General features: G+C 39.8%; 1 protein-coding gene across 3 annotated transcripts in view; it reads right to left on the bottom strand.

The window, feature by feature from the left end:
- Positions 1 to 24,807, bottom strand: part of rnf111 (ring finger protein 111) — a 120,485-nt gene that overhangs the window by 9,803 nt on the left and 85,875 nt on the right. For all 3 annotated transcript variants that reach the window (XM_041175168.1, XM_041175170.1, XM_041175169.1), the window contains exons 4-8: positions 22,419 to 22,582; positions 13,397 to 13,570; positions 8,851 to 9,161; positions 4,030 to 4,276; positions 1,116 to 1,440 (exon numbers count right to left, since the gene is read on the bottom strand). In XM_041175168.1, coding sequence (XP_041031102.1) covers positions 1,116 to 1,440; positions 4,030 to 4,276; positions 8,851 to 9,161; positions 13,397 to 13,570; positions 22,419 to 22,582 — 1,221 coding nt within the window. The remainder of the gene's footprint in view (positions 1 to 1,115; positions 1,441 to 4,029; positions 4,277 to 8,850; positions 9,162 to 13,396; positions 13,571 to 22,418; positions 22,583 to 24,807) is intronic.

Below are 24,807 nucleotides of genomic sequence, written 5' to 3'. Positions count from 1 at the left end.
CTCCATGTTGAGGCACCCTCTCAATCTCCAACCTGCCTCAGCAGCACACAACTCTCTCACAATTGGGTCAGCCGTATAAGGGGCCCTTAATTGGACGGCAAGCCAAAAAACGGCTGAGCCGGTCACCCCATTTTGTCCAATGTCAGGGTCTGGAAGCCTGTGGCAAAATCCTGCTCTTATCCTCACCAGCACAAGTTTGTCAAGATGGGCTTTTACATTTACCCACGGTACAGTCAACACCGAGCCTGGTGAATTTTCTACGATCAGGTTAATTGACAATTTTAGCAGGCTTCCTGGGATATTGTTGGCCATGCCTGTCATTGGGGGTGGGGGAGGCCAGGAAATGGCTGGGGGTCAGATGCCCGCAAGGTGCTGGCAGCCTCTCAGGCTGACATGTTGGTACCTCTAAGAACATTGCTGAAATCTACCACTGTTAAAGGTCTTCAGTGATTGCCCTTCCATCAGTTTAAGTGACTGTTGTGGCAATCTAAATTGTTCAGCATGATATGCATCATTTAGCATTGTTTTACCCCTAGTGTATACAGATAATCTCAATGTTCAGTAACATATTGGTAGTAATGATTGACATAAAGCATCATATCAATAACTCATCTGGGATGCTTTACTATGCGATGGTTTAGATTTTTAATTGGGCGGGCCAATCTCTAGTAGGGCATTTAAACACTGAGATTTCAGGGTTATGATAGAAAATGTCCAATTTCATCATCCCTGCTGTCAAATATCTATGTTTTGAATTAGTGAATCTCAAAGTAACTCATGGTGTCTAACTGTTTAATTCAAAATTGTGGAGACCAGAAAGATATACGACAAAAAAACTGGAAGATACAAGCCAGGAGGCCACACAGGTGGCAATATTAACTGCATAAATTCTGGTTTTAAAAATGCTGCCAGTATAAAACTAAGATAATCCAAAATGCTACCAGTATAAAACTAAGATAATCCAAAATGCTACCAGCATAAAACTAAGATAATCCAACTTTTAATTTTTAAAGTGATACATGGGAATTTACAAATCCCTGGTACTTAACTCAACCATCTAAGTACGCTAGTAGAGTTACAAAAATGCTTGGTACAACAGCAGAGCCATGGCTTACGTTGGGTGTTGCATCATTCTTCTTCGCTGTGCCTCCATTCTCTGAAGCATTTCATGGTGATGCAGTCTTTGAGAGGAAGGTGGTGGAGCAGAGATGTGGTGAGGCATTGTTGCTGCTGCTGCAGGAAGATGATGTGGAGGGGGTGGAGGTGCTGGTGGTACAGTGTGAGTTGAAGGATGTGAGGGAATCTGTGGGTGGAAAGGGTGCACTGGATGGGGAATAGCATACTCTGGCTGGGGAGCAGGTTGTGGTGGAGGGGGAGGATTTCCATGCGCATGTGGGCATGTGGTAGCCTGGTGGTGCAGTGGTCGTGGCAATGGGGCATCTGGGAGGAAACAGTAAATAAAATCAAAATTAGCAGTAACCTGAAATAGACACCTTTGAAAAAATTACAGTATCAAAACTTTATAGGGAATGGAAATTATTCCTAATAAGTGAAAACTAAAATAAAAAACCCAATTATCTTCCACAATTTTTGCTCCTTATCCCTCCTCTTAAAGAAGTTGGTTCCATGCTTGCAATTCTCTGCTATCTTACTATTAATTTGGTCATTTATCATGCATTAGCCTTCAGAATTAATGTTCACAAACTATGCAGCAATGGAATGCTGTATAGCTAATCAGATTTGCACCTCCTCTTTTTGAGCTCAAGGTGAGGGGTATTCATGCAGGGGAATGGAACTCTTCCTATTTTAGGCACCCAATGTCAGTCTCTAACACTAAGTCTTGTATGGTCCAGTCAGAGGGAGAGAAAAATTCCCACTACTCAACACATTAGGGCACTCCTTAATGCACTAGTGTGACAATATCTCTATTTCCTAGAAGAAACCACAGGGTGGTCCTGTGAGAAAGACTGGCAATTAATGTCATACAAGGGATGATATTATGATGTAGGTTCATGACCACTAGGAACTTGGAGATATCACTTAGCCACTCTCCACTCTCACCAGATGCAAATGCAAACATCTAGATCACTAGACAGAAGTTAAAAGCAGAAGCTGCAGGAACACTCAAGCTAATTGTAGTTCTCTCAGATCTGGCCAAAATTAGCTAATTCATCACTGAGCTTTAATTTCTCTACAAATAGTGGAAGATGAGAGCTCCATGAGGTTCAGTAAATTAAAGGTCCCAGGTTCAAATGCAGCAACTAGGACCTTTATTCTTAAATAGATACAACCTAAAAAAGCACAGATTTTGCTCATGCGTTTATAGCACTAATAATAACAAAGCCATTTGACACTGTGCGGTGACAAGGGGATTTTGTTCGCAATCTCACAGGTGAAGAGCTCCCAATCTTTGTAATACTATTGTGGAGAAATTCTAAGCGGAGAAAAAAGTGTTTCTCCTTGCTAAGTAAAGAAAAACACAAAAAAAGTCTATTTTGCAGAGGATTTGAAAAATTTTGGCAACATCAAGTGCAACTCTTAAGAGACAGCAATAGCAAAGAGCTACAATAGGTTTGTAACCAGATTAACCATCAGTATTCTGTTTACAACCACCACCTCTTAAAAATTCAAGGTAATTGAAAAAGATCTGAAGCACTGGAAGAGTAACAATAAGCACTTAAGGTTTCTTTCTCAAAACTGGTTTATTTCCTGAACACCAGACAAACTTAAATGATTATTTAAACACAAGTAGCTTAAAATTGATTGAAATTAGAACAGAAACATCCATTTAGCTGACTAAAAAAGAACCTGAACTAACAAATTTAGGAATCACAGCAAATTTACACATTCACCATCTTAATGCTGAGTTTTAATCAAACATCCAGCAATTTCCTTTGCAACAATATAACCAGAAAGTGAAGGGTCGGTTGGGATGAAGCAGCAATTTTGATTTTTGTTGACATTTTCTTTATGAAGGCGCCTGTGTTTTTGGCACTTGTAGAAAATTTTTGATTAAAAAGTACAATTTCCTCCTGTACCCTCACCCTAGAATTTTCTCTCCTCTATGACTGAAGTTTGCATATAGGTCCATTGGTGCTAATCACTTTCTGGTACTATGGTCAAGGCTTAAAACATGTAAACCACATAAAACTAGACAGTGATTATCATCTGGCTGCTTAAACTTGGGACACTACACATTCTCATCTTCATCATAAATTACAAGAGAGGTCTATATCAGTGATTGTATTAATAGGAGGAAAGAAAACATCAGTGTGTCATTCATGGATATTTTAATTTTCATTTCATGATTTTTACAAACAACAAAATCTTTTGTGGCTAGCATGGAGCACGATGATTGGAACCTTACAATTTGGCTAAACGGAAATTTATAATGAAGGATCTGAACTATCAGACTAAAAAAACCTGCACCATTTTAGCACTTAGCCCTTGTATATTTGGTTACAGTAATGAGCAACCACTCAAATAATTTGGAAAAAGGCAATATAGAAAAAATTTAAATGGTGACACACTAAATGAATGGAATTTATTGAACTAAATGCAGATATTCACAATGCCTGTATCAGGCTTCTTAATGCAGACACTGTAAACACAGGAATTCAATTAAAAATCTGTAGAACTGTTTCCTAACCTCAAAAGCAGCCAAGCTTTCCATTTTTGGGTGTTGTGCAAAGCAGCTGCTAGGAAGTATGCAAGTGTGAGGTAGATTGACTTGGCATCTAATTTTCCCTCACAGCACAACTTAACTCACTGTGTAACAAGTTGCTAAGGAGTATATTTAATCTGATATAAATACTGTAACTAAAAAATCTATACCATCCTTAACTATCAGTTTCAGGAAAGATAAATTAAATTATTCACATTAAAAGTACAACCATTGTTACTTTCACCACATTTATGGATAAAAATGTATTTTTTTGACAGAACGCTAGGTGGTTATGCCAGATGGCAACTTAAAAATGATGGCTACTACCACAAACAGCAAGATGGTATCTGAAAAGTAAGGCTTACAGGTAGGGTGCATATAATGTCGGCAGGAAGCGAGTGGCGGCTGCGGTTGACCTTGAGCCTGTGCGACCATCCCAGAACTATATCCCTCAACAGTTACTGGCTGGCTTGTACCAGCTGTAGCTTGCGCTCCATAGACTGCAGTACGTGAAGACGATCCAGGACAGCAGGGATCAAATGCAGAAGTACCATGGAAACTCCCACTCCCATGGCTTCTAACACCACCACTACTTAAATCAACAGGCAACGTCTGTTCAAAAGAAAAGAATGAAGGTTATATGCAGATCATTGCAGGTCCATCAAATTATAAAACATTTTGTCCATAATTTCACTGGTTATGTATGTTCACTTTCAGTCATTTATGATTTAGAATTTCTACCAAGTATGATTTCAGACCTGGCAGAATAGCAATAGTTGACTACACCCCGCTTTCCAAATTCAAAGTGAAACTAAAAGCGATTAACAGACAGTAAATTAAAATTCAAATATACAATCTATCTTTGATTTGGGAAAACTACTCATATGCGAATTAAATATTCCAATTGCATGAATACAAAGCACTGTGTAAATATCAACATAAACTGCACTGGTTTAGCAAACCAATTTCATACTTTTCAAAAGCAGGCAAAAAGACTTAGCTGAATCCTTTTAATTACTGAATAATCACTGTTGCATAATATAACGTCAGCTTTTAGTTACCTTTTCTCTCTCAAATGCTTCCTTAAGCTTGTCAAACGTAACTTAGAGATCCTGGACTTGCAGAAAGCTATCCTTAGTCAACCCATATTGTGACAAATATTCATTTTATTCCATATTATGGTCTGTTAAAGCTTATTTGCTACTATTTTTAAGTAGATTACTTGTTTAACTTTTTGTCTCTAATGGTCCTAGCCTTTTTATTTTGATTACTTCACTTAAATCTAGAAAATTCTTTGCTATTTTCTTTTGCTACCTATTTATCTTTGCTTCCCCTGTGCATCTTCTATATTCCGCTTGATTTTCTCTTGCATTAATAGATTTTTCATATGTTGTGAAGTCACTTTTTAAAAATCCTTCCAAGAAACTCCCGCCTTTGCTGCATCCACTTCACATCTTGTTGAAAGTTGTTTGGGAACACTTCACGCTAAAAATACTTCCATTAGGGTTCTCTTCTGCCTTATGGATTATATTATAAAGTTCACATTTGCTGTATGCAACTGTTAGAAATGTATAAAAGTTCAAACATATCTGTCAATTTAAACCCATTGACATTTTAATTGAAAAACCATATCCTAAGTCTTTGCTTCTCAAAATAGTGTATTGCTCAACACAAAGAATTATTTGAATAATTACATCTGGGAAGTGATAAGTGGCTTAAAATTAGCTAAATTTAGAACAGAATAGTTAATGAAACACTAAAATTCTATTTGCAAAGAACTAAGTTGTATCATACTTATGAATCAAAGTAAGTTTAGGTATTAGTCATCTTAAAACTCAGTTTTTAATCAAGCATTCTGGAGCTTTTCCTGTAGGAAATGGATGGACATCACAATACAATTTATAGGCCTCAAACATTTATTCAATTCCATTATAAAACACAACTTAATGCAACTCTTTTGCCTTGTTCACCTTCACTGCTTTCCATTTCTCTCCTAGTGTTTGACAAGGTGTTTACTAAAACCTGCTTTCACAGCCATATCTCCTTTCTCAGTGACTGTCTCCGTCTCACCCCACATGGATTTCAACTGAAATTCCATCCCTCTTGTTTTGAACCCACCCAGGATTACAGGTATCTCCGGGACATTAAGCGTTTCTCGGACTGCTGTTCCCGTCACATTCTGAGATCCACACTCAGTGCCATGTGCCGCCATATGAACACACTCGACCTCTCCCTCCAACAGCACCGCCGTACCCTTTTTCAAAGCTGCCCCCAGTTTCATTTTATTCTTCGTCTCATCCAACGCCTCAACAAGAAACTTTTTCTCTATCTCTCAAGTGCTAAGGAACGCAAGCTCCAACAACTCATCGACACCAACACCCATCTAGGACCCTCCACCCCTGCCTGTCCTTCCGTCCCCACCCCATCTTCCAATCCCAGCCCGGGCCGTGTATTCACTATACCCCCTGACCTTCCCCTCTCCGACGCTGAATGTTCAGTGCTCAGCAAAGGACTTAGTTTCATACCCTTATGCCCTCATCTCAATGGATTTCGGGCTCAGTACGATGCTGAACTCTTCTTCCGCCGTCATCGTCTCCGTGCTCACTTCTTTGGGCAGGAGTCCTCTCCCCATTCAACGGATCCTTTTACCCTCCTCCAATATTGTCCCTCCACCTGGATTCTTACCTTCTCTTGATCTTTTCATTGAGAACTGTCGGCGTGACATTAGTTGTCTCAATTTCTCTGCTCCTCTCACCCATTCTAATCTGTCTCTCTCTGAACTTACTGCACTCCGTTCTCTCAGGTCCAACCCTGACATTGTCATCAAACCCGCTGACAAGGGTGGTGCTGTTGTTGTCTGGCACACTGATCTCTACCTCGCGGAGGCTGAACGTCAACTCGCAGACACTTCCTCCTACCTCTCCCTGGACCATGACCCCACCACTGAACATCAAGCCATTGTTTCCAGGACTGTCACTGACCTCATCTCCTCTGGAGATCTTCCTCCCACAGCTTCCAACCTGATAGTCACCCAACCTCGGACGGCCCGCTTCTACCTCCTACCCAAAATCAACAAACAGAACTGTCCCGGTAGACTGATCGTGTCAGCCTGCTCCTGTCCCACGGAACTCAATTCTCGTTATCCTGACTCCCTTCTCTCTCCCCTTGTCCAGTCCCTTCTCACCTACATCTGTGATTCCTCTGACACCTTACGTCACATTAACAATTTCCAGTTCCCTGGCCCCAACTGCTTCCTCTTCACCATGGACGTCCAATCCCTCTACACCTCCATCCCCACCAGGATGGTCTGAGGGCCCTTAGCTTCTTCCTCAAACAGAGGCCCGAACAATCCCCATCCACCACTACTCTCCTCCGTCTGGCTGAACTTGTTCTCACACTGAACAATTTCTCCTTCAACTCCTCTCCCTTCCTCCAAATAAAAGGTGTGGCTATGGGTACCCGCATGGGCCCCAGCTATGCCTGTCTCTTTATGGGGTATGTGGAACATTCATTGATCCAGTCCTACTCCAGCCCCCTTCCACAACTCTTTCTCCGGTACATCGATGATTACTTTGGTGCTGCTTCATGCTCTTGTCGGGACTTGGAAAAATTTATTAATTTTGCTTCCAAACTTCACTCCTCCATCATTTTCACATGGTCCATCTCTGACACTACCCTTCCATTCCTTGACCTCTCGGTCTCAATCTCTGGTGATAGACTGTCCACCAATATCCATTACAAGCCTACTGACTCCCACAGCTACCTCGATTACAGCTCCTCACACCCCGCTTCCTGTAAGGACTCCATCCCATTCTCTTAGTTCCTTTGCCTCCTTTGCATCTGTTCTGATGATGCTACCTTCAAAAACAGTTCCTCTGATATGTCCTCCTTAACCGAGGTTTTCCACCCATGGTCGTTGACAGGGCCCTCAACCGTGTTCGGCCCATCTCCCGCGCATCCGCCCTCACGCCTTCTCCTCCCTCCCAGAAACATGATAGGGTCCCCCTTGTCCTCACTTATCACCCACCAGCCTCCGCATTCAAAGGATCATCCCCCGCCATTTCCCCCAACTCCAGCATGATGCCACCACCAAACACATCTTCCCTTCACCCCCCTGGCGGCATTCCGTAGGGATCGCTCCCTCCGGGACACCCTGGTCCACTCCTCCATCAAACCCTACTCCTCAACCCCCACCTATGGCACCTCCCCATGCCCACGCAAAAGATGCAACACCTGCCCCTTCACTTCCTCTCTCCTCACCGTCCAAGGGCCCAAACACTCCTTTCAAGTGAAGCAGCATTTCACGTGCATTTCCCCCAACTTTGTTTACTGCATTCGTTGCTCCTCTATATTGGAGAGACCAAACGCAAACTGGGCGATCGCTTTGCAGAACACCTGAGGTCTGTCCGCAAGAATGACCCAAACCTCCCTGTCGCTTGCCATTTTAACACTCCACCCTGCTCTCTTGCCCACATGTCTGTCCTTGGCTTGCTGCATTGTTCCAGTGAAGCCCAACGCAAACTGGAGGAACAGCACCTCATCTTCCGACTAGGCACTTTACAGCCTTCTGGACTGAATATTGAGTTCAACAACCTTAGATCTTGAACTCCCTCCTCCATCCCCACCCCCTTTCTGTTTCTTCCCCCTTCCTTTTGTTTTTTCCAATAATTTATATAGATTTCTCTTTTCCATTATTTTTAAATCTTTTATGCCCTGCTAGTCTTTCCACCCCACCCCCACTAGAGCTGTACCTTGAATGCCCTACCATCCATTCTTAATTAACACATTAGTTTAGATAATAATCACTACCTTCAACACCTCTGTGTTCTTTTGTCTGTGACATCTTTTAATTATCTGCTCCTATCACTGCTTGCTTGTCCCTACAACCACACCACGCCCCCCCAGCTTCTCTCCCCCCACCCCCCCCACCACCTCACCACCTTAAATTTCACCCCTCTCCTTATATTCGCTCAGTTCTGTGGAAGGGTCATGAAGACTCGAACGTCAACTCTTTTCTTCTCCGCTGATGCTGCCAGACCTGCTGAGTTTTTCCAGGTAGTTCTGTTTTTGTTAATGATTATTATATTCTTAGTATCAGAATAATGTTTCTAGTCTTTAGGAAGCTCTAATGTCCACTATTCTTTCCCCTTCCCTTTTTTTTAAAGAAATGATAAAGGAATACAAACCTGATCATGATACTGGCCACCTGCATTTCCATTAGCTCCACAAGGTGCTGGCACTACAGCAGGTCTCTCCAAAGGACAGTTCGATTCAGGAAATGAAGGCATTGATGGTGGCACTGCAGAGTGGGCACCAGGGTGATGCTGAAACTGGTGGTTATGTTGCTGAAGACAGCTTGGATGAGGATGTCCTAATGAGTTGTGGCCTTGCAAAGATACCCCACATGGTGAATGCTGAGGGCAGCAGGATGGGAGCCTTGGCATTGCCCCAGGACCAGCTTCAGGCACTGCACTTGACCCAACTCTCCGGGCATCATCTTTGAGGAAAAGTAACAAAGATAAAACTTTTGTCTGGGAAATTTCTGGTGCTTTTATATTAGAACAGGAGTTATCACATCTGTGCTCAAATGTAGACCTGTCACAGTTATGAATCATCTTCCATTATTTACTTTTATTTGTGTCACTGTTACCTATCATGGCTGGAGGCCAAAAAGTAGTACTGTTAAAATGGGGCAAATCTGGTTAACTGCACAGGAGCTTGTGAAGCTCATAAACATTGGGTCATTCCATTGCTACATAATTTACATTAAGGAGTGCCACCTCAGCTTTCAATTAATGGAGAAAAGTATGCAAAAAATGGTCAATTAATGATAAAAATGACATTACGTATAATTTCTAAAATGCCATTTCTAATTACATTGTACTCTGGTATTTCTAAATTTGGTTGCTACAAGCAGGGGTCTTTAGCAAGAAAATGAGGTAGCTTAGATTAATCCAATGTGGTTAAATAGTCTAACCTGGAGGTTTTATTAGTAGGTACGGATTGGGTATCATTCAATAATGTGTTTACCCAGGTTAAAAGAGTGTATTGCACAGGTTTTGCTACAAATAACTAAACATTCTATGTTAGAAAAACAGGTTTACCTGGCTGTATGGTTGAAAAGATTAAATTCAACTACCTACAATGGCATAGCACGACACCTAGTGCCCTGCAGACTCAAGAGTAAACCTTTTCGGTAATCTCACCCAGTAGCTGCAGACTGAAAAAACTGCTTTATTGATATACATTTATCTTGACATCACAAATAGTCTACACTTCACATTCCACCATCATATAAGGTTTCAGTGGGCACATTCTTGCCTCCTGATGTATTTCTCCTTCCATTGCACCATAAGCAGCAAATACTTCAGCTACTTATTTGCTGCACTCATATTCTTTCTAAACCCCTCTGCCCTGCCTATCTTTAAAAGTTTCTTCGATCTCCATCTCGAGTCATAGTCAGAGTTATATAGCACAGAAACAGGCCCTTTGGCCCATTGTGTCCATGCTGGCCATCAAGCACCTATTTATTCTAATCCCATTGTCCAGAACTTGGTCCATAGCCCTTCAAGTCAAGGCATTTCATCTAAATACTTCTTAAATGTTGAGAGTTCCTGCCTCTACCACCCCCTCAGGCAATGTGTTCCAGATTCCAACCACCTTCTGGGTGGAAAAACTTTTCCTCAAATCTTCTCTAAACCTCCTGCCCCTTAACTTAAATCTATGCCCCCTGGTTACTGACCTCCGCTAAGGAAAAAAGTTTCTTCCTGTCTACCCTATCTATGCCCCTCATAATTTTGTATACACCTATCAGGTCCTCCCTCAGCCTTCTCTGCTCTAAGGAAAACAATCCTATCCTATCCAGTCTCTCTTCATAGCTGAAATGCTCCAGCCCAGGCAACTTTCTGGTGAATCTCCTCTAAGCCCTCTCCAATGCAATCACATCCTTCCTACAGTGTGGAAACCAGAACTGCACAAACTACTCCAGCTGTGGCCTAACTAGCATTTTATACAGCTCCAACATAACCTCCCTGCTTTTATATTCTATGCCTCAGCTACTAAAGGCATGTATCCCTTATGCCTTCTAAACCACCTTGTCTACCTGTGCTGCTGCCTTCAGGGATCTATAGGGACATATACACCAAGGTCCCTCCGATCCTCTGTACTTCCTAGGGTCCTACCATTCATTGCGTATTCCACAGCCCTCCCAAAATGCATCACCTCACACTTCTCAGGATTAAATTCCATTTGCCTCAGCTCTGCCCATTTTACCAGCCCATCTATATCGTCCTGTAATCTAAGGCTTTCCTCCTCACTAGTTACGACACCACAAATTTTGGTGTCATCTGCAAACTTACTGATCATACCTCCTACGTTCAAGTCTAACTCATTAATGTACAGTATATTACTGTTTCTTATTTTCTTCCTCTGGTCCCTTAACTCCTTTGAAAAGTGTCCTTAGATGTTTTATATGAAAGATTTATACGTGCAAGTTATTCCCTCTGTATTAATTACAGCAACCACACTATTATAAATATGCCTGTCTCTCGTCTTCTAGCATCTTCATATAATTCCCACTTGCCTGCAGAATGCAACAAGCAACTCCATGGCCTTCAGAGGTGACTAAATTGGTGGGAGGAGGGGGGTGGTTGCAAAGGGATAAATCGTCTTGTCGTCAGTCAGAAAAAATGAAATGGAACGTGTGGAAGATCATTTGAAGGCTTTAGAATAAAGCGTTAATTGAAATAACAGGCAGGGTCTGAGGATTTGAATCTCAACAGGCCAATACATTTTCTGGGCCGAAGGCTTACGGGTTCTACTTCAAATTGAAAAGAGCTCTATCAACTTTGTTACCAAGAGCAGAGATGTCTGCAAACAAAATGATATAGCAATAGGCTATATTTTGCATGGCCAGCAGCATCCTGAAAACAGAGCAAGGCACAAAGTTTCATGGGAACATCTGCATCATCATCAATATAATATTTCCAAAGGCAGGTAAACCTGGTGCATAAGAAGCCCTTTACAACATTCTGCAGGTCTCGCATTGAAAGAAAACCATTTTGGGTTTGCTTGATTCTCTCAATAATTTGTCATATTTTGGGTGAAATTTTGTGTTCAAGTTGAAAGTCATCATTCAATGGGAAAGCAAACTTTTTAATTCATTCATGGGATGTGGGCGTCACTGGCTAGGCCAGCATTTATTACCCATCCTCAATTGCCCTTGTTCAGAGGGCATTTAAGAGTCATCCACATTGCTGTGGCTCTGGAGTCACATGTAGGCCAGACCAGGTAAGGATGGCAGATTTCCCTCCCTAAAGGACATTAGTGAACCAGATGGGTTTTCATGACAATCGGAAATGGTTTCATGGTCATCATTTGACTTCTTAATTCAAGATTCTTATGGGATTCAAATTCCATTATCCCTGGGTTTCCGGATTACTGGTCCAGTGACAAGACCACTACGCCATCACCTCCCCCTAATTTCCTATTTCTGACATTCAATGTTAGCATTCAGCATTCCCATGGCAGAAGTAAATCTTCCTCTTCTCTGCCCAAGGCCATAGGAAGTCTCCTCAAATGCCCTACGAATGCTTCCATTTCTCTCCAATTACATTTTAGGCAGCTTGCTAATTATCTCAATAAATAATTCCTGATATGTCTTGATACCTGGGTATTCGATATCAGTGCTATTTAACCAGTATCTAGATATTTTAAGAAAAGTTAAGATCTATTCCTTATCTCAAGGTGCTGAACAATTAGACGCACCAAATTCATGGTTGCACTGACAATTAAATGCTAACAGTGCCTAGCCATCTTAGGGGAATTGGCAGGTATGATATTCAGGGAGTATCTCAATTTAAGGTAAATCTGAAGCTTCAGATCTCTAGCCTGACATTATTAGCCCCACTTTTCTTAGTTATGGGGAAATTCCACTGACCCTAGTACACTTTTTGCTACTCACATTTTCCTTATGTCATCTTTCTCTCCACTTATATTTCAGACAGAAAAAAATAACTAAGCTATTAAGAGAACAATACCCCACTGATCCTACAAGCAAAGAGTCCTGGCTATAAGGCTGACTGACAGCCTTACATTTATACAGTGCCTTTCACGATTTCAGGATGTTCCTAAACAGGTTACAGCCAATGAAGTACTTTTAAGTCTAGTCACTGTTGTAACTTAGGAAACATATCATTCAATTTGGGGCCATAAACAGCAATGTGATAATGACTAAATAATTTGTCTCTATGATGTTGATTTGAAAGAAAAATATTGGCCAGAACACCAGGGATAACCCCCCCCTGTTCTTTTTCGAAATAGTGGCATGGGAGCTTTTACATTCACCTGAGGGCGCAGGTGGTTTAACACGTCATTTGAACGATGATACCTCTAACAGTGCAGCTCTCCGCCAGTACCGGACTGAAGTGTCAGCCTAGATTTTTACGCTCAAGCCTTTGGGCTGGACGTGAACCCTCAACTTCCTTACTTCGTGAGTGCTAACAACTGATCCTTCACTGACACTGGCCAGCAAAGCATTTTTTACTGACTGAAAACCTGAAATACCCATTAAACAGTCTTACTGAAGAATAAGATTAGAAAAATACTACAATTTAAGCCTGAGAGATTTGTATGTTAAGGTAGCCTTGGATAACAAAAAAATGACTGGGATGCCTATCTTGGAGTACACAATTTTACAAGTCTGTGTTGCTTGAAGTCAAATTATGTACATACCCACGATTGATGGGCCTGCCGTACCAATGGTTGTTGGAACTCCTGATGACTCTGTCACAGAGGCAGGCTGAGTGGTAGAAGGACCTGGAGTTGTACTTAAGATCTGGCCTGAGGTAGGTACATTACTGACTGGTTGCGATCTAGCAGCAGAGGTAGTTGGCACCACTGTGGGTTCTGTGATCAAAGCACAAACAGATAAAATAGAATTTTCTCATAGGTCCTTACATTTTAGAAATGAAGATAGGATTGAGAAAGTAGGCAAATCCCAGTCTTAATTGATGATTAAACTTTGCTGTTAACAACTGTTATTCAAAACCAGCAGCTTGTGGAAGTAGTACATTTCAATTACCCATCTTATGAGTAACCATGGAGCGGACACACTGCCGCTGACCACAAAATATAGGCCAAAGTGCTAACGTTCACCATTACATAAGAATATAAAAAATAGGAACAGGAGTAGATCATTTGGCCCCTTGAGCCTGCTCCGCCATTCAATAAGATCATGGCTGATGATCTTGTGTTTTGATTTCCACATTCCCATCTAACCCCGATAATCTATGACTCCCTTGCTTAACAAGAATCTATCTACCTTGAAAATATTCAATGATGCCGTCTCCACCACCTTCTGAGGCAGAGAATTCCAAAGTTGCACAACACTCAAAGATTTTCTCTTCATCTGTCATAAAAGGGTGACACCTAATTTTAAAACGGTGCCCCCTAGTTCTGGACTCACACACAAGAGGAAATATCCTTTTGACGTTCACCTTGTCAAGACCTTGTATACTTCAATCAAATCACCCCTTGCTCCTCTAAACTCCAGTGGAAGCAAGCCCAGTCTGTCCAACCTTTCTTCATAAGATAACCCACTCATTCCAGGTATCAATTTAGTAAGCTTCCTTTGAACCACCTCCAATGCATTTACATCGTTCCTTAAATAAAGAGATCAAAACTGTACACAATATTCAAGGTGTGGTCTCACCAATGCCCTGTATAACTGATGCATCATATCCTTACTTTTATGTTCAATTCCTCTCATCATAAAGGATAACATTCCATTAGCCTTCTTAATTACTTGCTGTACCTGCAAACTAACTTTTTGTTACTCGTATACTAGAACACCGAGATCCCTTTGCACATCAGAATTATGCAGCCATACTCCATTTAAGTAATTCTTTGCTTTTTTGTTCTTCCTACCTAAGTGAACAACTTCACATTTTCCAACATTAAACTCCATTTACCAGATCCTTGTTCACTCAATCAACCTCATGTCCTCTTCACAACATACTTTCCTACCTATCTGTGTCATTTACAAATTTAGCTACCATATCTTCACTCCCCTCATCTAAGTCATTGATGTAAATCGTAAAAAGTTGAGGCCTCAGTACACTCGTCACATCCCGCCAATCAGGAAAAGGCCCATTTATGCATCTCTCTGCTTTCTGCCAGCCCGCCAATCTTCTATCCATGCTAACAGGTTACCCACTACATCATGCGCTTTTATTTTCCGTAATAATCTTTGATCATCAAACACCTTCTGGAAATCCAAGTACAGTACGTATACAGGCTCCCTTTTATCCACTGCGCATGTTACTTCTTCAAAAAACTCCAATAAATTGGTTAAACATTATTTTCTTTTCACAAAACCATGCTGTCTCTTCCCAATTGCCTTGAGCTCCAAGTGCCTAGCTATAACCTCCTTAATGATTGATTCTAATAAGTTCCCCACGACAGATGTCAAGCTAACTGGCTTATAGTTTCCTATATTATCCTCAAAGGAAGCTGTCCATATAGATCTGGCAATCTCTGTGGCATAGATTTCACCTTTCCCAACATTAATTTGAATCTTGGGCCAAGTTAAGAAGATCTTTAGGCTTCAAGCAACACTGATGTAATCTAGCAGGATAAACTACCTATCACATTGAAGAATTCTGAAAAAAGATACACATTGAAGCTTTTCATCCTACATTCATCAGGACCCTTTGCAAGAATGCCAATATCAGGGGAAAACAACAATTTATACTGTATGAGGAGAGAGAGAGAGATGTTGGCAAGTGAATTTGGATTGGTAGAGACATTCCATGGAGAATGCATCAGTGATGGTGACTGACAGTTGACTGCCAAGCATCATTTGAAACTTAAACCAGGCAGCTTAACCCTGATATTCATCAAGACAATGCTTTGACCAAAGTCGGCAAATGCCTGTTACTTTTAAAAACAAATTTGTTCATGGGATGTGAGCGTCGCTCGCCAAGCCAGCATTTATTGCCTATCCCTATTACCCTCGAGAAGGTGGGCTGCCTTTCTGAACCGCTGCAGGCCACTTATTTTATCATGCAAACTCATTAAGGCCATTACATTCGGCCCTGAAAAGCGCCCAGTCAACTCTGATTGCCCTGGAAGGGCAAGGTATGTAAAAAATTTGAGCAACAGGTGAAGCTAGCTGTTTCACGCTGCTACAATGGAGTAGCAACAAGAGTGGTATTTGCCACTAACAGGATGCTGCCATCAAGTCAAAAAGACGTTCTATCACACAAATGAGTAATGTGGTACATGAATTTCAGTGCCAGTATGATGCTAGGTATGTAAGCCGTACGTTCCAAAGACTGGCGACTGTATCAAACAGCAAGCTCCAGCTGCTGTTCGCAACAGGCAAGGTACAGGCCGTGCTTAGCCAGACCGTGTTTGCAAAACTCAAAAGTGATTCCATGATTGGGCAACATTTGCTAAATAATCCTGTGTGCTTAGAATAAAGTTGACAACCAATTTAAGATAGTCAGTCGAGCTTGTAGTGTGGTGCATTTGCGTGTATTGAAAGCTACATACATTAACACACAGGGTCCTGCTCTGTGCAGACAAAGAACATGTACACACATTGCGCCTGCTTCAGCTAAACAAAATAAGTGACAGCCGTTTGCTGTCTCATTCCTCAGAGCAATGCCTTGATCAATCTGGCTCAAGCTGCCTGGTTTAAATTTCAAACAATGCTTGACAGTTAACTGCTGGTCACCATCATTTGTGCATTCTCCAAGGCAACACCTCTATCAGAGTCCACTTGCCAACCATTCAGCACTCTCTTCTCATACATTATAAATTGTTGTTTTCCCCTTAGATTGGTATTCTTACTGTGTTCTAATGAATGCAAGACAAAAAGCTTCGACATGTTTCTTTATTCAGCAATATTCAAGCTCTGTATTACCAAACTACTATTTGAAGAATTTTCACAGACAGCAAACCGGGAAGTAAAATGCAATGATTTTCCTTCACTTTTCATACATTTTACAGACAGCAAAATAAAGATAGGGAGATATACATTAGAAACTAAAGTATTAAACAAACTTAAAGACTTCTTAAAATAATAAAATATTAAAAAAAAATATATATACCACGAAAGATTTACATTAGACAAGTATAAAATAAGTTCGCCAGGGACAGAGGGGTTGTTCATTTGTAGTTGTGACTTATTATGCTTTTAAAAACCCAGTTACATCTCATCAACAGGCTGTAACTTTTTTGGAGTCTACAATTGCGATATTACAACATAAGAGAGAAATTTATCATCCGTCCAGTGATTGCCACCTGTGGGGGCTTCAACTGAGTACCTGATAGAGAAGTGTGGAATCACAGACAGCAATTTCTGGATTACTGCATTTAACTGCACATGTGAAGACTCCAAAAGCTGCTGTCAGTTTCAGAGGAGTAATGAGTGAAGGTTGACAGTTTTGCTGTCATTACTGCTGCAAAATCTGGGCTTTTGCTATCACAAAATGTCTGGAGAGTAAAGCCAACATTTTACTTTAAACCCCAATGGTTCGGAAGATTTGAAGCTTCACATCACAATTAAATCTGAATAATTAATCAAAGCTGGTTATATCAAGATACATATAGAAGCTATAATGTTGCCCGGTGTCCAATTCATTTAAAAAAATTCTTCATGGGATGTGAGCGTCACTGAAAAGGCCAGCATTTGTTGCCCATCCCTAATTGCCGTATTATTCAATTCAAGCCTCATTACACATACAGGACATCACAATTAGTCATGTGAAAAAAATAGGAACATCCAAATTAGAAAAGCTAAGATGTTACTCTACACCTACGCACTATAAAGGACACATGCTGGAATGTATTCCAAGCCATAAAAACATTTCAGAATCAAGCTGACACTGATAAACCGATTTGACCTTGGTGTTCTCAGTTTGATACCATTTCAACCACTTACTATTTCTCCCTTGTAATGCATTCAAGAGTGTCCTATGTTGTGAGGATATTGGAACTGAAAAATGCTTTTCTGATCTGTTATGCTACTCATGAAAGAAAATGCAGTTAATTTAATCAACACCTCATTTGACAACTTCTGATCAGTCCAGCTCAAAGAACTTTACTTTTGAAATAGTTTGATTTCAGCTTTTGTTCTTTCATAATTCCATATTTAGAAATTTTGCAACTTTTTGTGCATTTTATACATTTATGCTCATTTCAATGCTTATTTATTACATCATCAGGCAAAACATTCAAAACACATCATAAATATTATCCATACTAAAAAAGTTAGAACTTCAAAAACGTACAATTTTGGTTCACTTCTTATTTTGCATCCGACAACTAATGGGTTTGATCAGAAAACAAAAAGAAAACACAAGACACAACGTAACCCTTGGATTTCTGCTGGTTCCTACTTTGACATAGTTCTAGTCTAGCTGGTTCGGCCTCATTCCAGGTCTGTTGAAATGACAGCTCACTCTGTTTCCATCAAGACTCTTTTACAGTTGTGAGGTAGCAGGATAGCAGCAGGCTACTCTAGTACAAGTGGGACAACATGAGTTAGGATTGCGTTGGAGGATATGCTCGCAAATTTCGACACAAATCATCTCACTATTGTCAATTTTCTCACATCATGATTCCTGCCCAGTCATGTACATCTAATGTGCAAAGGTTCAAATCAGCCCTTGCCATTTATGCCAGCTGTCAGAAGGGGTAAAAGATAAATCAATGAAGACTCCCCATTTGATTTGATCTCTCTCCTCACAGGCAAGTGCTCTGTTTCCAATCAATTTTGTTGCTGTGAGGAAACACGAAGATTGAAAGCTTTCTTGGGAGAGAAATTGAAGCTTTCTTTTCAGTTCTCAGTCATGCCACATAATGATGTGCCACTGTGATGTGCTGGTTTGCCCCCAGTTTAAATTAGCAATTCTATCCACAGCTGCAGTAATTAAAAAATCCCACAGTTTAAAGAAATAGGCAACATTTTTATACAAGAAAGCTTTCACTGAAAAAAAAAAGTTAATGCTATCCAGTTTTACTAATTTATGACATGGATTCTACAGTGAACAATGAGAATCAGAAGAATATCAGTTACACGGGAAGCCACAAAGTGTCTGATTTGTGTCCGGATTCATTACAGAATTCCAGATCTCAACTTTCCTACAGGGGGGGCTTTCAGAAGTTGGTTGCCAATTATCACTGACAGATCATGCATTTCCAACAGCCAGCTACACTGCAGCTCTATGGAAATAGGTTTCCAAATCTGTCCTCTCAATTAGGCAATGTCAAACCAGAGCAGCTTAAGGAAAACAAAAAGCAACACTATCTGTTGTTCAATATAATGTTTAAAAACACAAGTTGCAATGACTTTCTCTATCAAAATTTCAATGATAAATAGAAATATGACCTTGGTTTTAACTATGATTACCAAACTGGAAGCACGTGGATACTTCACAGGAATCCTTCATAGAAGATTTTGTACAGGTGATTTTGGAAGCCACTCAAAACAGTCATGTTGCAAGCAGAAAATGGAAATATTCCAAAAAACCAAGGAGGTTCAATGATGCAAATTCAGTGGATCTGAAATTACATTTGTGCTTCAGAGCTTTTGCTATGTACTTAAATGTTCATTTTGAAGAAATGGGTGTGAAACAGAAGAGACTTTAGCACAGCACTAAAATAGTTAAAGTATTGAGTCGAAAAATGGAAGCATCCTGCTCCAAAATTAACTAATTGCTTGATGCAGTGAGTTCATAGAGATCAGTTGCCAGCTGCTCAATATGAAAAACAACAGTCCGAGAGAATATCCATCCTCAGAATTCTCAAAAATTATCTCAATCCAACATTATGCTACTTTCTCTTAGCTCCTTGTGTTTTAGCATGAATGTTTTCTTAAACTAATTCTCTGTAATTGTATTTCACGGCAGACAAATCCGAAAATGCAGACCAGAACTTTCAAAATGCTTGCATTTCATTACAAAGCTAGTTCAGGTTTAGTATTCTGACCAAAATAATAAGTTTAGCAAGATAATTTGAATTTCAGTGCCGGTGTGATGCCGGGTATGTAAACCGTACATCCCAATGACAGATGGATCATATCAAACAGCATGTCCTTCAGCTGTTCACAACAGGTAAAGTACTAATTGTACTCAACCAGCCCTTGCCTGCAAAACTCAGAACACAGCATTCAACATTAGATGTGATTCTGCATTTGGACAAGACTTACTGAATAATCCTTACTGTGCTAAGAATTACACTAATAACCAATTTAAGATCATCAGTCAGGCTCAATTATGCATGCTAGAAGCTGCATATATTCACACTCACGACCCTGTCATTTGCAGCCAGAAAGAACACATCCGTATGTTCTGCCTTTTTCAACTAAACAAAAGCTTGGGGTCAGCTATTCCATGGTGCATTCCCCACGGAAATGCCTCTACCAGAGTCAACCTGCCAACCAATCAGCACCCTCTTCTCATGTAGTATAAATTGCTGTTCCCTATGAGACTTAGTATTCTTGCAATTCTGTCCTGATGGAGTGCAAGATGAAAAGCTTTGACAGCATCTCTCTTTTTTCAGCAATCCTCAAGATAATTTGAATAAAGCAAAAGGCTTTTTAAAAATCAGGAGATTTTTACATAACTGAAAACACTTTGGTTACACTTTTTCTACTCGTTTCTCTTAGAAGCTGTAACTTCCAATAGCTTACTTTTGAATTTGCCTGGAAATCTACCACATATTGCCTTGTATGCAGAAAGGATAGAAACAAGTTAATTAGTTGCAAAGACAACAAGCAGAGTTTGCAATCTAGTTTGTTTTGACAAATGTTCATGATAATAAATGGATAAAAGCAGCAAATAAAAACAACATAAATGCTAAAGTAGCTGTGCAAATGATATTCAAAAGTTGTACCCTGCTATTTAAGAAATAAACTCCTTTTTAAAAATGAATATAGACACAGGGAATCTCTCCACTCCATTTCTGAGTATTTTTTTGCCACCAGCAGCCATCTCATTGGGCTCCTACTCTCATTTCCTTGATGTCACTGATTAATGCAGTTTGTCTGCATGAAGGAACTAATAATTCCAATATTGTTATTTAAATTAGTTAATAACAAGCGATTACTAAGTAATACAATTAATCTGCAATAAATATTTACAAGCAAAGATATTTATTATTGACTTCTACTGATATCCGACATACAGATCACCATTTCTTAGATTTAAGGATGGGGCTTACCTCTTAGAGGATAAAATTAAGTACCAATTTCAATGCAGAGTGCTATCCCCAATTTTTGTGCAAAATTAATTATATCTTTGGCATTTGTCCATATTTAAAACACAGATTCACCATATGTAAGCTGCAACATATATACTTAAAAACCTGGTGCACCACATAATGAATTACTTTTTCAAGTGCTGTCACATTACATAGTAAACATGGCAGTCAATTTGTGCACAAAAAGAAACTGATTAATTTTTTTATGTTGGGCTAATTGAGGGAGAAATATTGGCCAATACCCAGATGAACACTTCAAATATATTTTTTTAAAACATTAAACTGGATAGGAAGCTAGGGTTCAAGATCAACATTTCATCTGAAAAACAGCATCCCCGAACAATGCAACACTTTTTGTGTAATGCACTGGAGCATCAGTCCAGATTGTGCGCTCAAATTCTGGCATGATGCTTGAATCCATGGCCTCTGATTCAAACAGAATGTTGTTACCAACTCAGTCAAGCTGACATTTATTATTCAATGCATTCATCATTCAATGCACAGTATAAGAATATTGCTTAATAGAAGAAAAGCTTAATTCTATTTCAGGATGATGGTTATACGTTTTGACAAAAGTAGGCATGCCATACTATTAGCATGAAGAAACTTGAATTAACCATCTTTGGGCAATCCCATGCAACATGTTGCTGAGTCAAATGAACCAATTAAGTCTCAGGTCTGTTTTGAGTTTGGTTATCTCAGTTAAGGTTGCAATGAGATGGTTACAATTGATTTTAGTGGCCCCTGATCACTATGTAATGACCAAGGGGAACTGAACATACAAATACTGGTTTGAATCTTATTACGTCTCCTTATCAAAACTGGAGATATCAACTTTAGGAGAGCTCAGTTAACAGAGGAAAACTGGAAAAAAGAAATAGGCACCTGTTATCCAATCAAGCTTGCAATTTTCAAAGTAAATAATTTCTGGAAACAGCTCCACTTCACAGTCAGAATTTATTTCCCAGGAACATACAGGATAGATTGGCTATCATGTTAGCTACTGTAGCTAATCCAAGTAGTTTGGAGCACTAATTTGGCAACAAGTGGTTTAAGAGTCAACTTATGCATCTATAATGCAACAAATTCCATCAAGAAGGCAATTAGGAGCACATAGACTTGGAGAGATTATTTCATAGTATCTACAAGCAAGTCAGGAAATTCCCATTAATTTTGTTTTCCATCAATCCTGGTTTAGTAAGAGATAACTAACCATGTATCTTATATGATTAAGTTCAAATGCAGAATTCCAAGTAATGACATGGAGCAATAAGTGACTAGAGAAAGGACAATTTGATAATGTCTGCAGAGGGTTGCACTTCACTCAATTCTACTTTACTTCAATAAAACAATTAATAATTCTGTCTATGGCTCACAAATTCACAATGGGTCCATGTGTGCTGTATGTTTAAAAGATCTGCTACCCAAGCTTCCAGCCAAATTGCAAAACAGTTTCCACTAAGCTTGAGAAACAAAACCCACTTACCATCTTCATCCACAGTAAGGTCTACCACCTCTGCTGTGCTTTGTCTCAACGGCTGGATAACTGTAGATATTCTGTTCCGGCTCCGCTGTTCCTGAGGTCTGTTCTGTGAGCTAGCACTTTGGCCCCAGTGTACCCTTGAGTGGCCGAGAAGTGTGGTGTAAGACCTGGAAACAAATCAGTTGAGCAACGTTAACTTAATTAATATTGGTTTCTGAATAGGAAAACTGAGCACAGTCATTAGAAATTGTGAATTTCAACTTACTGAGAAAACAAATAGCTTCTGTCATTAAGAAAATTAACATTTTCTATCACTGGCTGTTGGGGGCCGGATTTTTATTTTAGTATGGGTTAAATCCATATTTAGCAGATATTGGCAGCTGGTTTTAGAAGTGGTTCCAGTTAATACAGTGTCATTGCTCAATTTGTCAGCAAAAGAACGGTGTTGTTATAACTTGGTAGGATAGTGTGGAAGTGATTAAGAAGGAAAACTCCATCAAAAGACTAATAAGCACATAGGTGCTATTGATTTGTTGAATCACACTGAATTCTAACCCAAAAATGACTTTTGTCATCCCACAGCTCACGAATCACCATTACACCCTCTCAAAGATATCCCAAAGACATATCAATTTCAGGCTAAATGATCCAGCATCCTGCAATTAACATGAATTTTGTACAGAATTTGGATGCTGGTATTCTATTACTATAATCACAAGAACTAACCTTGAGCAAAACAATGAGCTTTCAAAGTCTCAATATTAATATCAAGTTTTGAACATGAGTTTTCATTTCTCTTGGATTATGATACTCTATGAATGCATTAAAAATACCTCATCCATTAACCTATTTAGTTTATTGCAAGTCTCAGGCACAAATGAAATTGGATCTAGGACCATGAAAGGATGAACTCTAACAATCTCAGGCTATCAAGAATTAGGTACTTATACAAGAGTTTAGTTATACTTTTAAGTAAAATTACACAGCAGGGTGCTTTCTATCCAAGGAAAATCATGCCATTATCCAAAACAATTATTGTGCAAAATATACATAAGAGATACACACAAGGTCTAATTTGCAAGCAGGAAATGAGAAACAATTTCCCAGCCAAGAAAAGAGAGACAGAAAAGTTACTGTACATTTGAGGGGAGTTCAAGGGCATCAATAAAAAAGCTCACGTTGGAGAAAGATAGTAAAATACCCTCTCCCCCTACTTTGTACTCTTCATTATACCGGGGCCTTCATGCTACCTGCCTGGTGTTGTGTTTGGTATCGAGATTGCAGCATGATTCTTCTGAATCTCATTTCTTTTCAGCTTCACCTCCTTCAACATCATGTCTGTGCAATCAGGCTGGCAGCATCAATATGTTGTTCAGTCCCACTTGCTCATGTTAGTAAGGAAATGTAGCAGCAATTCTAGATTTCTGTAGTCTGAGGTACCTATTAAGCTAGGCAGAATTGAGCACCACATCTTCCAATTGCCCACTGACAATATTTCATCTGAAGCCTTCAATTAGTATTAGGAGTTCAAGTTATAAAAAAATTAATCTCATTGCCTCCTCACTCCAGTCAAACAATTTTCTATATTGGTAGATCTGTACTATGCCTTTCTGATTGTATGACAGCAGGCAAAGGAAAATGTGACTGGCAACAGAACAATGGGTCTGTCAAAGTATACTCTAGGTTCTTGTTTCATAATTTCAATCTTAAACCACCATTAATTTGTTGTTGAAGGAAACAATCAGCATACTCAAAATTTCACATCATCACTGGCAATTTTCTTTGATAATTTTTCTCCCTTTCTTTGCAGGGATGTTTATCACAATATGTTCCACAGCTGACAGGGAAAGACAGGCTTATCTGCAAGCTCCTCCACAGTCGTCATCAACGTTGTTCTACAAGTACGCGGCAGGATATACATGGCAGGTTGTAGAAAGTAAACATGCCAATTTTTCCCAGAGATAATGTCCCATATTTGAACAAGGATGTCCCTGTAAGAGCCTAACCCTGAACTACTGAATCTGGATCAAACACCAAGGCTCCAAACCAAAGCAATGGAGATATTTTCTGTAATACAAACAGAAAATGCTGGAAAAAATCAGCAAGTCTGGTAGTGTCTGTGGAGAGAGGAACAGAGTTAATGTTTCGAGTCTGTATGACTCTGTCAAAGCAATTTTGTGTGTTGTTTCTAAAGCCTTCAATGCAGAAATTATTTATCCTATGCAAAACTAAAATTTAGAAATTTGTGGAAACATTTGATTCTTTTTGAAAAGTCTGTGAAACTACTAATTACCAAGACTCAATGAATAAACCATTTCGGAACCACAATAATCTTCTGAAAAACAATGGGTCTCAATCCTTGTAAGAAACAAATTAGTCTTCAACAAAGATG

This window comes from Carcharodon carcharias, chromosome 26 (genome assembly GCF_017639515.1).
Source record: "Carcharodon carcharias isolate sCarCar2 chromosome 26, sCarCar2.pri, whole genome shotgun sequence".
NCBI lineage: Eukaryota > Metazoa > Chordata > Chondrichthyes > Lamniformes > Lamnidae > Carcharodon > Carcharodon carcharias.
The sequence above is the reverse complement of the archived record's forward strand: the minus strand, read 5'-3'. Positions and strand labels throughout refer to the sequence as shown.